General features: G+C 52.8%; 1 protein-coding gene across 3 annotated transcripts in view; it reads left to right on the top strand.

Annotated features, from left to right (window-relative positions):
• Nucleotides 1-55: 55 nt before the first annotated feature.
• RCC2 (regulator of chromosome condensation 2) overlaps nucleotides 56-12836 on the top strand; it is a 32570-nt gene continuing 19789 nt past the window's right edge. The window contains exons 1-3 of one of the 3 annotated variants that reach the window (XM_026455931.2): nucleotides 56-266; nucleotides 1302-1594; nucleotides 10489-10582. In XM_026455931.2, the coding sequence (XP_026311716.1) occupies nucleotides 1310-1594; nucleotides 10489-10582 (379 nt within the window). In that variant the 5' untranslated portion in view covers nucleotides 56-266; nucleotides 1302-1309. Of the gene's footprint in view, nucleotides 267-473; nucleotides 736-767; nucleotides 785-1301; nucleotides 1595-10488; nucleotides 10583-12836 lie in introns of those variants that run through there. The other 2 variants (XM_023219831.3, XM_023219830.2) reach the window with 2 other exon arrangements.

A 12836-nucleotide genomic window follows, 5' to 3' on the forward strand; every position in this document is an offset into this window, starting at 1 on the left:
CGCCGGGTCCGCCAGCCGGCAGGGGGCGCGCGCGCCCCCGGGCCCCGCGCCTCCCGCCCCGCCGCGCGCTCGCTTGTCGCGCGGCCGCACATGTGTTTCTGTTTTGTGTTGTAGCATTTGTTCTGGAAGCTCGTATTTACATTTTAAGTGTATCTGGTGAGTGGGCTGGAGCCCTTGTCTGGGCCGGAAAAAAAAAAAGCCCTCCAATCCATCTTTTAGTTGCTTCTCTTCCTTTTTTCTCTCCGGTTTCTCATCACTCCAACCAGGTAGGGTCTGAAAATCGGCAGTGATCAGTTTGTGGGGTCTGGGAAAGTTTTTTTTTTTTTTTTTTTTTAAAAAAAAAGGTTAAAAAAAAAAAAACCTGGGGGAGGGGGGGCTGGGTGATTGAAGCAATAAAAAGAGGAAGGAAGGCGGATCCACGTGGTTTAATCGGAGACAGACAGAGATCCCATTGTTCAAAATCAATAAAAAAAAAAAAAAAAAAAAAAAGCAGACAGGGGAGAGCGCAGGGACGCCGGGGAGCTGGTGGCGGCCCTGGGCACTTTGCAATCGGATCGGAGATCGGCCCGACCGCGCGGCTGGCAAGGGGGCTGGGAGAGAGTTGGGCACCATTAAAGTTTTTATTTTTCGTGTCTGTGCGAGCAGGTGTTTGGGGCTGGGGTCCGGTTTTCTTCGGGCTCTTCCCCCGTCGCCCGGGGCAGTCCGCCTGAGGGATTCGGCCAACTAGAGCCCGAGGTCGGAACCCCTGAGCTGGGGCCGAACGGGGGTCCAGGGCTGACACGGGGTGAGGGGAAGAGCGTTGCATTAAATGCGATGAGTGGGTTTGGGGGGAGGCTGCGGAGACAAAAGCAGCAGGTGGGGTGGCCGGGGAACAGGGGCTCCCTTACCCCCGAGGTGCCAAGGGGGAATCCTGGAAGTGTCCCGAAGCCTTCTTTAATGAAAATCTAGGGGACTGGAGGCTGCTTTTACTTTCCCTTTACTTTTGGGGGGGCGAGGTTGCAACTGTGATGCTTTGTGGGCAAACCTAACTTAAGGATAGGCCGGGGGTCTCCACTTTCCCTCCAGCGGATTGCCTCAGGGGCTCCCGGCTGCTCTGCGGGATTCCCCGAAGGAGCCGCGCCGGGGCCAGGGAGGGGCGCGATTTCCTCTCCCAACTCGCCCCCTCTCCGCCCACCCTGCGGCCGCCACTTTGGGGAGGGCAGGGGAGGAAGTGGAGGCCGGGTGGCTCGTCTCCGCTCCCCTCCCCCCCGCGCAGTTTATAACCCGTCCATTGTGCGCCGCTGCCCCGTGTCTCCCTCCAGCCGCGACCATGCCCAGGAAGAAGGCGGCGGCGGCGGCCTGGGAGGAGCCGAGCTCGGGCAACGGCACTGCCCGCGCCGGGCCCAGGAAACGCGGCGGCCCGGCGGGCAGGAAGCGCGAGCGGCCCGAGCGCTGCAGTAGCAGCAGCGGCGGCGGCAGCAGCGGCGACGAAGACGGCCTGGAGCTCGACGGGACCCCCGGCGGGGGCAAGCGCGCGGCGCGGCCGGCGGCGGCAGGCAAGGCGGGCGGTGCGGCCGTGGTCATCACCGAGCCCGAGCACACCAAGGAGCGCGTCGTGAGTGAGGGGCAGGGCGGGCGGGTGGACCCAGGGCCGGGGCCGGCGGGGGCAGCGACGCGGCCCGGCGCGCGTTCTGGCCGAGGGCCGCCTGGCGCCACGCTCCCTCCCGGCGGCCGGGCCGGCGCAGGCCGCGGGCTGAATCATTGCCTCCGCCTCCGCGCAACAAAAGGGCTCGGGCCGGGGCGCGCGGCCCGCGGCCTACCCGACCCCGGGCACCGCGCGGGCGGTTGGCGGTTGGGGCGCGCGCCCGGGCCCGCGGCGGGGGAGGGGCGGCCGAAGCCCGCGCGAGGGGGTCATGGCCCCGCCCCCACGGCTCCCTCTGCGCCCCTCCCCCCCGCCCCGGGAAAGGGGACCTCGGTAAGTTCGCCCAGCTTGGAAGAGGGGGCGGCCAGCCGGCGCCACACGTCCGTGGCCAGCGGTGGGCCCGGGCGCCGCGGGGAGGGGGCGGCCGGCGCTCTGCGGGGTGCAGCCGTTTGCACCGGGGCTTTGAGGTTCCCGCCGCCTCGGCTCCGGCGCCCGGGGGAGGCGGGGCCTGACGGCCGCCGCGCATGCCCCGTGCGGCCCTGCGCCGGCTCGCGCGCCGGGAAGGTGGGGGCGGCGGGCGCCGGGGCGGGGTGCAAGGGCGCATGCTCCGCAGAGCCCTCCCCCGAGGTCGGGGAAGACCCCCGGCTGAGCGGTGCTCAGGCTTTGTTTGCCGCCGGTGGTCCGAAGCTGCAGGATGTTTGGGGTGGGCTCTGTTGTAGCCCGCCAGTGAAGAAGCATCTCCAGGGGTCTTGGGCCGGCTTCTGTTTTCTCTAGTTGTAATTAAGGTCGTGGCTGACTCAACTTAACGTTCCCGAAAAAGCCTGCAGAGCCGGAGATCTCAACCTGGCATCTGCCGCCACATCATCCCCCCCCCCAGAACTTTCTGCAAGTTTGGTGTGGTGTGGGACATGTTTTTCAGAAGAGGATCTAAGTTTTCATCAGATTCTCAGATAACCCCCCCGAGAGTAAGAACGTCCACCTGGGGTTTAGAGCCTGACACCCGGAGAGGTTTTTTTCCTTCCATAAGTGCCCATCTCCTAAGGGTGTTTAAGGGTTAACAACAGAGTGCTTTCCTCCAGAGAAGCGCAGGCAGTGTCTAATAACACATTTTCTACGTCCGCTTTATAGATAGGGAAACTGGGGCACAGAATTTGAAGGCTTTGTCCAGAGTCATGGATGGAACTGGATCTCCAAATGCTGTAACCTCTGATGTCCCTGCAAATTGCACATGGGAATATGCTTTGTAAAACTGCCCTCTGGGTGAAAGGGTTAACCGGTTAGGCAGTAGAGGAGAGCCCGTCAAAAGCTGTCAAAAGGTCCTGCCCAGGGTCTTGGATCAGGCTACACTTAGACAATGGCCAAAGTATTGAGAAATTGGAACACAGGAACTGTTTTCCTTTGACATCTAATCTGCTGTGCCAGACTGCAGACATTTGCCCTCCCAACACAGTATGTTAGGACAAAACTAAAAAGAAAGGCCAGGTGAGCTTCCGCCTCTCCTGTATCCTATTTTGAGTAAGTTTCCAAAAGCAAGATTGTGTTTGGACATCCAAGACTCCAGTTGTCAGCTGTATAGCTCCAGGCTGTTGGAACGCTGAGTTTTGCCATCAGAGTAAAAGATCCCCCCCATGCTCAGGTTGACCCAAGAAGGTAGTGACAGGGAGTGTGTGAATGACACTGGCTCTCCCTGGCCCACCTCTGCCTCCAGCTGTGCTGCTTGAAGCTGATTTGTCAATGGAAATGGCGTTTTTGTTTGTCTTTTTTTTTTTTTTTTTTTGAGGCGGAGTCTCCCTCTATGGCCCAGGCTAGAGTGCAGTGGCACAATCTCAGCTCACTGCAACCTCCGCCTCTCAGGTTCAAGTGGTTTTTGTGTGCTAATCAGCCTCTCGAGTAGCTGGGATTACAAGTGTGCGCCACCACACCCGAATGATTTTTGTACTTTTTGTAGAGACTGGGTTTTACCATGTTGGCCAGGCTGTTTTGAACTCCTGGCCTCAAGTGATCTGCCTGCCTCAGCCTCCTCCCAAAGTGCTGGGATGACAGGTGTGAGCCGTTTGTTGGGCTGCACGTTTGTAAGTCTTAATGTGAGTAAACAGCAGTCCACTGCAGCTTTCAAGTTCCTGTTTATACACATAAATACGTTATTATTTTACATATGTGTATAAGCAGGACTCTAAAAGCTACATCTTCCTTTCTCCATCCACTTAAAAACCAAGGCGGCCCATGATGCCCATCCTTTGGGCTGTCGGTGCTGTTCTAGAATCAGAGCACCTGGGAGGTTGAGGGTTCAACAAATGATGCCCTTTTATGCCTCATGGAAAGTGCACATCCTGCATTTAAGTTTTGCTTTTGTTTTTCTTGAGCTGGAATTTAGCTCTTGTTGCCCAGGTTGGAGTGCAATGTCACGATCTCAGCCCACTGCAATCTCCACCTTCTGGGTTCAAGCAGTTCTCCTGTCTCAGCTTCCCGAGTAGCTGGGATTACAGGCATGCACTACCACACCTGGCTAATTTTTTGTATTTTTAGTAGAGACGGGGTTTCACTATGTTGGCCAGGCTGGTCTCGAACTCCCGACCTCAGGTGGTCCACCCACCTCGGCCTCCCAAAGTGCCCCACGTTTAAGTTTTGTTAGCATCTACTGAGTCTGGTTCATGGTCAGGGCTGGGTCCATACAGCCCCATTGCCTTTCCATAGGCCTAGGGCGGCCCTCTGCCCCTTGTCCTGGGTTGGCCTCCTGCCCAGGCTCCTTGGCCCCAGGTTTCTGGTCTCTGTCTCTCTGTTGAGCAGTCCTAGGGACTCTGCTACCACAGGCAGACAGCAGTCCTTGATGCAGAAAGAACCTTTTTTACTGAGCATTTTGCACACCTTGCCGCCTGCACAGGGTTGCTAGGAGGAGGTCTATGTGAAAGCAGCCGCCCAGGAAACATCCAAAACCATATTGCCTTCAGTGACTCCAAAGCTGCAGGTGACCCCAAAGCTGCAGGTGACCCCAAAGCCGCTTGCAGAAGATGAGCCAAATACCTACATTGTTGAGGGGCAGAGTTGCCTTGAGTAAAATATGTGCATTTTATAGAACATTCTTATGGCAGACGCATTGTCATTGCCTAAGTGTTAAGAAGAAATTCACCATGCTCTTTTTTTCCTCCGCTCTCTCACCACGCAACAACCAACACAAGACTTCTTCCCACCCCCCACCCCCAGACGGAGTCTTGCTCTGTCTCCCAGGCTGGAGTACAGTGGTGCAATCTCAGCTCACTGCAGCCTCCACCTCCTGGGTTCAAGCAGTTCTCCTGCCTCAGCCTCCCGAGTAGCTGGGATGACAGGCACCTGCCACCGCGCTTGGGTAATTTTTATATTTTTAGTAGAGACGGCATTTCACTGTGTTGACCAGGCTGGTCTTGCACTCCTGACCTCGTGATTCGCCTGCCTCGGCCTCCCAAAGTGCTGGTATTACAGGCGTGAGCCACCGCGCCTGGCCTCCCAACACAAGACTTCTATGACTAGACGTAAAGGGAGGTCTCCCCCTGCTATCAAGCAAGTAATCAGTTCTGTAGCACACACCAGCAGGGGGTCCTCCAGCTTATCTATGACACTATGCACCTGGAGGTAGATTTCCTCAGCTTGAGGGCTCAGTCCCCAAGACTGTCCCTTCACCCCAGACACCAGTGGCAAGTCCAGGCCCTGGTAGGTTCTGACCAACCAGCCTCTAGTTGGGGTTCCCATTACCCCCTCTTTGGGGTCAATTAATTTATTGAAATGGCTCAGAAATCAGGGAAACACCAGTTTATTATAAAGGATATTACAAAGGCTATAAATAAAGAGACCTATAAGGCTAGATGTGGGGGAAGAGGCACTGTGTTTCCGTGCCCTCTGCAGACCACCCACCTGGTACATGTTCAGCTCTCCACAAGCTCTGTGACCTGGTCCTTACAGGTTTTAATGGAGGCTTCATTATGTAGGCATGGTAGATTAAGCCATTGATCATCACTTTAACCTTCAGTCAGTCCCCTCCCTTCCTCCTGAGGTTGGGGGGGGCCGCTGAAAGTCCCTAGGCTCCCACTGACTGGGGGCTGCCAGTGTCAGTCATTAGCATACAAAAGACTTTGCTTTGGAGATTCCAAGGATTTGGAAAGTTACATGCCAGGAACTCCAAATATTTATGGCGCAGTGTCACACTAGGGTAGATTCAGTCCTAATTCTTTGTAAACTTCATAATCTCCTAAAGCAAGTAAAGGCAGCAGCCTTGGCCAAATCCTAGAAAACAGGTGAGTGTTGCAAACTGCCCAGATCTTTGTAGTTTTTCCAGTCTTGAGTTGCCAAGGTTTTGTGGACCCTGAGACAGATGTGTTGAATCTGAAAGGACCAAATAAATAAAACTGAAAGCTGAGCTGGAAGTCTGTTTCAGTCGATGGCCCTTAGGTAATTGGTTGATGCCGGCATTGTTCCCAGGGGTCTTACCTCCCCGGAGCAGTGGTCTTCTCAATGGACCTGTGTTAAAAGGTTGACTCAGGCACCTTGCATTTGGATCATAATTCAAAAATTGCTTTAGACTAGAAATCCCATTTTGTTGATTGAAGAAGCTCAGTGCCTTTTCTGTCCGTGGCCGTGTGTCTCTGCCCAGGTTATGTGACCAGGTTGCTAGAGGCAGCCAGGTGAAATGACATGAAAATCACTCGTCTTGTTGGGGAGACTATTTGCCAGGCTGTCTGCTGTGTGACCTTCATACACAGGCAGGGTAGCAGACACTGAGTTCAACCAAAAAAACATCTGTAGACCCATCAGGGAAGGCTGAATTCAGCCTGGGAGGGAACATTGAACTTCAGACACCCACACACCCACTGGTACCACCCCCCTCTCCCTGCCCAGGGAGCCCCCAAGCACGGGAGTCTCTCCCATGATTGGTCATTTCCAGTCTCTGACGAAGAGGAGCACCCCTTAAGTGAGAAGGGGTGCTGGGAGTTCTCTGTTACTCAATTTAAATGTTAATTAAAGACAGAGGAAAGAAGTTATAGAGAATAAAAGAAAGCAGCTTAGAGCAAACAGTTGTGTAAATAATAACGAAATACAGTAACCTCCATCTAATGTGTGAGGAAACAGGGTCCATGACGTAAAAACTTGAGTAACAGTTAATGTCCTTCATAGGAATCTGACTACTGTCACTGGAGTAGACGCAGTTTACCAGGGTTTTTCACACACGTGTGTGTGTGTGTGTATATATCTATATATATTTTTTTGTTATTTGAGACGGAGTCTCGCTCTGTCGCCCAGGCTGGAGTGCAGTAGCGCAATGTAGTCTCACTGCAAGCCCCACCTCCTGAGTTCGTGCCATTCTCTTGCCTCAGCCTCAGCCTCAGCCTCCCGAGTAGCTGGGACTACAGGCTAGAGCCACCATGCCCGGCCCACAAATATATTTTTATTGACATGGTTGGGTTTGCGTATAAATGCTTAGCTAGCCTAATGGGTCTGTCTTCATGAGCCCTTGACCAAATGTCCAGGTCACCCAGGAAACTCCCTCCTCAAGGCCAAGGCCACTGCGATTAGGCTCTGGCTGTCTGAACTTGCCCTGAACCATGCCCTCTGGCCTGATAGAGCTGAGGGTTCTGGTGTGGCCCAGCGCTGTGAAGTTTTGCTGCAGTGATTGCATCTCAGTGTTGGGTGGTTTGACTTCAATGGTGCGTGCTGAGCACAGGTGCGCATGAACCTCAGCCTGCCTGGTCCACAGTTGCTGGCATTCCAGGGCTCTTTTCTAGGCTGCTCTCTGGCCTGGGAGCTTGGTCTCCAGTGCCTTAGCACCATTCCTGGGTCTCCACTGCCTCCTCCATGCCAACTTGGTAGGCTTGGGCAGAGGACTCAGAGGCCCCTCCTTCCACAGGGACTTTGACAGAACCCATTGACTGTAGAGCTGTAGCATATTCCAGCCAGGCCTGCCAGTTAAACAAAGAAGGCGAGATAATCGGGAAACTAGGCTCCAATTCAAGTAACTTGAGTTGTGGGTGCTGCAGGGGCTGGGCCACCCTCTGATTAAGGTCATTTTCTAAATAATTTAAATGTGGCAAAGTTGTTCTCCCTTTCCGTGTTGTTTCACTTCCCTCCCGACCTCCTGTTTTTCTTTTTTTGAGACGGAGTTTCGCTCTTGTTGCCCAGGAGTGCGATGGCGTGATCTTGGCTTGCTGCAACCTCAGCCTCCCAAGTAGCTGGGATTACAGACACCCAGCTAATTTTTTGTGTTTTTAGTAGAGACAGGGTTTCACCATGTTGGCCAGGCTGGTCTCCAACTCCTGACTGCAGGTGATCCACCCACCTTGGCCTCCCAAAGTGCTGGGATGACAGACGGGAGTTACCGTGGCTGGCCTCACTTTCCCTTTTCGTGACGACTGCAGGATGCATTCCTGTAGATTGACCATCTTTCTCCTGTTACATAATGTGGTGGGGTGGGCAAGTGTGACGGAACCTATATTTTGGTGGACGCCCTAATCAGGTTTGGGTTGTGTAAAGGTTCTTATGAAATGGAATTCATCTGCGTGAAGATGTGTAATCTTTTTTTTTTTTGAGACGGAATCTCGTTCTGTCGCCCAGGCTGGAGTGCAGTGGCGTGATCTCGGCTTACTGCAAGCTCCGCCTCTGGGGTCCAGGCCATTCTCCTGCCTCAGCCTCCCGAGTAGCTGGGACTATAGGTGCCTGCCACCATGCCCAGCTAATTTTTTGTAATTTTAGTAGAGACAGGGTTTCACCATGTTAACCAGGATGGTCTCGATCTCCTGACCTCGTGATCCGCCTGCCTCAGCCTCCCAAAGTGCTGAGATTACAGGCATGAGCCACTGCGCCTGGCGAAGATGTGTAATCTTAGAAATGCGTGAGCCGTACTGCCAATGCATACCGGTAGGGTGATCACACTGTAGAGGCAGAATGATTGAGTCTTTTTCTTTCTCTCTTTTTTTTTTTTGAGACAGGACTGGCTTTGTCACCATGGTTGGACTTGAACTCCTGACCTCAGGTGATCTGCCTGCTTCGGCCTCCCAAAGTGCTGGGATGACAGGTGTGAGCCACCATGCCTGGCCCACAAATACATTTTTATTGGCATGGTTGGGTACTTTTATCGGCGTTATTTTATTGGCGTTTTATCGGCACTTTGGGAGGCCAAGGTGGGTGGATCACCTGCGGTCAGGAGTTGGAGACCAGCCTGGCCAACATGATGAAACCCTGTCTCTACTAAAAACACAAAAAATTAGCTGGGTGTCTGTAATCCCAGCTACTTGGGAGGCTGAGGCAAGAGAATTGCTTGAACCTGGGAAGCAGAGGTTGCCGCGAGCCAAGATCACGCCATTGCACTCCAGCCTGGGCAGCAACACTGGGAGTGCTGTGGCACGACCTTGGCTCACTGCAACCTCCGCCTCCCGGGTTCAAGTGATTCTTCTGCCTCAGCCTCCTGTAGCTGGGACTATAGGCGCACGCCACCATGCCTGGCTAATTTTTTTGTATTTTTAGTAGAGATGGGGTTTCACCATATTGGCCAGGCTGGTCTTGAACTCCTGACCTTGTGATTCGCCTGCCTCGGCCTCCCAAAGTGCTGGTGAGCCACTGTGCCTGGCCCTTTTTTCTTTTTTGAGACAGAGCCTGGCTTTGTCACCCAAGCTGGAGAGCAGTGGTGTGATTCTGGCTCACTGCAGTCTCCAGCTCCTCAGCTCAAGCAGTCCTCCCACCTGAGCCTCCCAAGTAACCGGGACCACAAGCTGATTTTTGTATTTTCTTTAGAGACAAGGTTTCGCCTTGTTGCCCAGGCTGGTCTGTAAGCTCAAGCAATCTGCCTGCCTCGGCCTTTCAAAGTGCTGAGATTACAGGCGTGAGCCATTGCGCCTGGCCAGCCTTTTTTCCTGAAGCCTTCCAAGAACAATTCTGTAAACAGAAGGAAATCTCTTTCCTTTTCACATCCAGGAAAGATGATGTGTAAGAGCAGAAAGTGATAGTAATGAATGCTGCCCTAGCCAGTGTGGACTGAGTGGGGAGTTCAGAATTGAGTTTTCCACTAACAGCTTACTCAAAAAAGTATATTTTGACATTTAAGGAAGCAAACTGCTGAGAATATTATGAGTGCCACCCAGAATTGAACAATGGCCTTTTTAAATGGCATAGGTTTTCGTTGACAGTATGAGAGTTGGTGGCCCTGATGACTTTATGTGTTGAGAGACTGAGGATGAACATTGGAGTATGCTGGCTGCTATGACAGCTTGTTCCTCCAGAAGCCCAGCCTCTGGGAGGTCCTGTTTCACTCACCATTGGCCCCCAGTGTCATGGAGACCGGCGTGAGGGACCCCTGCATACTCACCAAAGCTTTGTTCTGCCTGGTCTCCCTTCAGTGGAGAAATGGAACCTTGTTCTCTACTTACTTCCTGAGTCCCCATGGAAAGGCTCTTGGCAGAGTAGGCAGCAGAAGTGATGTGGGTTTGAGGTCCCAGACTGTGCTTGCCATGTGAAATGGAGACTTGGCCCTAGGACGAGCGAGATGTAATGCCCCCGAGTGTCCGGCAGGCTTCCTGCAAATACCTCTGTACATCAGTTTGCAAAGGAGGCATGTATTTGGGTTATTTCTTTTAGTGTTTTGCAAAAGCTATTTTAAAGGGAAGTCAAAGGATAAAAATGAGCCTGGACTTAGCAAGTGAGCGGCTGTGGGCAGGTTTGGGGTTGCCCGCATTGCCACTTGCTGATGAGGGAGGGGAGTGTGGGGAGACTCTATTCGTGTGGAGGTCACAGGTGACATAAGGGCTAACAAGTGAGTGATTTTCTTTCATTTCGTGCTGTCGTTGGACAGCCTTGGGAAGCTAGGTGCAGACTTACACGCTAATTCTTTTTTCCTTTCTCTGTCTCTGCAGAAACTTGAAGGGTCAAAGTGCAAAGGGCAGCTTTTGATTTTTGGGGCAACCAACTGGGACTTGATTGGTCGAAAAGAAGTGCCTAAGCAGCAAGGTATGAGAATGGTGTCTTTAAACCCATTGAATGCTTCTTAAGTGCTAGGTTCTGTTGACCACTTGCCTGGTAGGTATTCCCTTCATTTACACATGCATTTTCAGAGAGGCCAAGTGACTTGCCTGAGACCACACAGCCACTGTAGTGGTAGAGCTGGATTTGAACCCTGATCTTAGTATTTTAAAGGCACAGTTTTGCAGTGACTCACTAACTCCGTTAAGATTAATCAGGAAAATATAAGTAGTATCCTGAAATATGAACACTGCCACCTTTTCCATCTTCCCTCTCACGTCACTTGTTTTCATTAAAATGAAGAGACTGGCTCTGTGAGATGGTGTCAGAATGTTCTAGACATTTGTCAAATGTCAGATGTCAAAATGTCAGACATTGCAGAAGAGTCCATGTTTCTTTGCAAGCTGCCAAATTGTTGTAGGAACTGGTTTGACAGAACAGTCTGGAGCGGGGGAAAGCAGAGAGGTCCTTAAGAAGAAATGTTTTGTCCCGTTACCTTTGGAAAACTGGTGTCTTACCTTAAGGGAAATGGCCCATCTGGCACGTAGCCAACTTTTATGGCTTCTTGATTTCATCTGGAAAGACTCCCAAAGTGCTTTCCAGCATTGCTTTGCCCCATGAACAAATATTTGCATGCTGGCACGTCTTGGCACCTTAAAACAGGGGCGTTGGAAATCACCTTGTTCCATGAAAGCAGCTTATGAATCAGCAGCACCGGGGGACTAGCTGAGTTAGAAATGGGTTTAAGTTGCAGGTAGCAGCAACGTCTTGTTTGGAGAATGCCCAGCCTTCAGGCTCGAGCCAGGAGAGGTCCACGTCCACACAGTGGCTGGTGTCCCAGGGAAGCGCCTCCTGGTCTGCAGTAACGTCAGCCCAGGTGCTGATGGTGCCTTGCTGCCAGTCCTGTGCCCGTATTGCGTCATTTTTCAAAGCTGTTCTTCAGCTGAGCAGTGCGCTTGACATTGAAGATACAGAAGCCCAGAGAAGGGCAGTAAATACCAAAGGAAGCGAGTGGCAGGGCCAGGGTTGGAGTCCCACCGTCTAGTTAACTCTGTTGTCTCCCATACATATATGTTGCTGTAGATCTGGTGAAAACCAGCACCCTGGATGTCTTGTTTTTTGCAAGATAGCACAGCAATCCACACATAGCTCTGTGATTAGGACCAGACCCCAGGGATCCGGAGGCCATGGGAATTGACCACTCAGTCTGACCACAGAGCCTGGGACTGCTGCAGGGCATTTAATTTCACTTGCTCCCCCGCCTGGTCCCTGCAGTCCCTCCAGCCCTTCTTTGGGAGGCCAGAAGAAACCCAACCCTGCTCCTCAGGAGCTGATGGCATCCTGGGCACTGCAGGGAAAGATGCTGTGGTAAGTCCAGGAGCATCTGACCACCTGAGACTCCCCTTGGCCAATCGAGGTCAAGTGTGGCCCCACACCCTTGCCTGGCATCCCCTGGCCTCCTGTGCCGTGGCACAGGGTCATGATGATACTGTCAGTCATGCCGTCATTTTCTCTTCATGACAAAGAGACCTTGGGTTTCTCTTTTTCCCTTCTGAGTTTTGTATTAATACAGTTCCTGAATCTTAATTTAGGTGCCACCTCCTTGGGTTTTTCTTAAGTTCTAATATAGACCATGAGGCTTTTATTTTTGGTTTGCTCTTTCACCAGGAAATTGTTGATGTTCCTTTTCCTCCTTTCAGGGGAGGTGTCTGCAGGTGTGCTGCCTCAGGTGCCAGGTGGGATAGGCTGGCTCCTGCCCCCTGCGACCAGGAGTCTTACCCACTTGCCCCTGCACCTGAATGAGGGAGCATGTGGCGCCCTCTGCTGGGAGCGGAGGGTGGGGCTCAAACGGACTTCACGGATACTTTCCAGGGAGCCAGGCGCTTGATAGAGACATTGTAGCCTTTTGATCAGTTCCTACATTGGATCAGTCTTACACACTCGATTTGGAGGTGGCTAGCATTTCAGGATAATCACCACAGTCCTGGAAATATTCTTGAGCGTCTCAATTTCAAAAATTAAGATTGCTGGGCATGGTGGCTCAGGCCTGTAATCCCAGCACTTTGGAAGACTGAGTCGAGTGGATCACTTGAGGTTGGGAGTTAAAGACCAGTCTAGTCTGGCCAACATGGTGAAACCCTCTCTACTAAATGTACAAAAATTAGCTGGGTGTGATGACACACACCTCTAATCCCAGTTACTCGGGAGGCTGAGGCAGGAGAATCGATTGAACCTGGGAGGC

Source organism: Piliocolobus tephrosceles, chromosome 1, assembly GCF_002776525.5.
Source record: "Piliocolobus tephrosceles isolate RC106 chromosome 1, ASM277652v3, whole genome shotgun sequence".
Lineage (NCBI taxonomy): Eukaryota > Metazoa > Chordata > Mammalia > Primates > Cercopithecidae > Piliocolobus > Piliocolobus tephrosceles.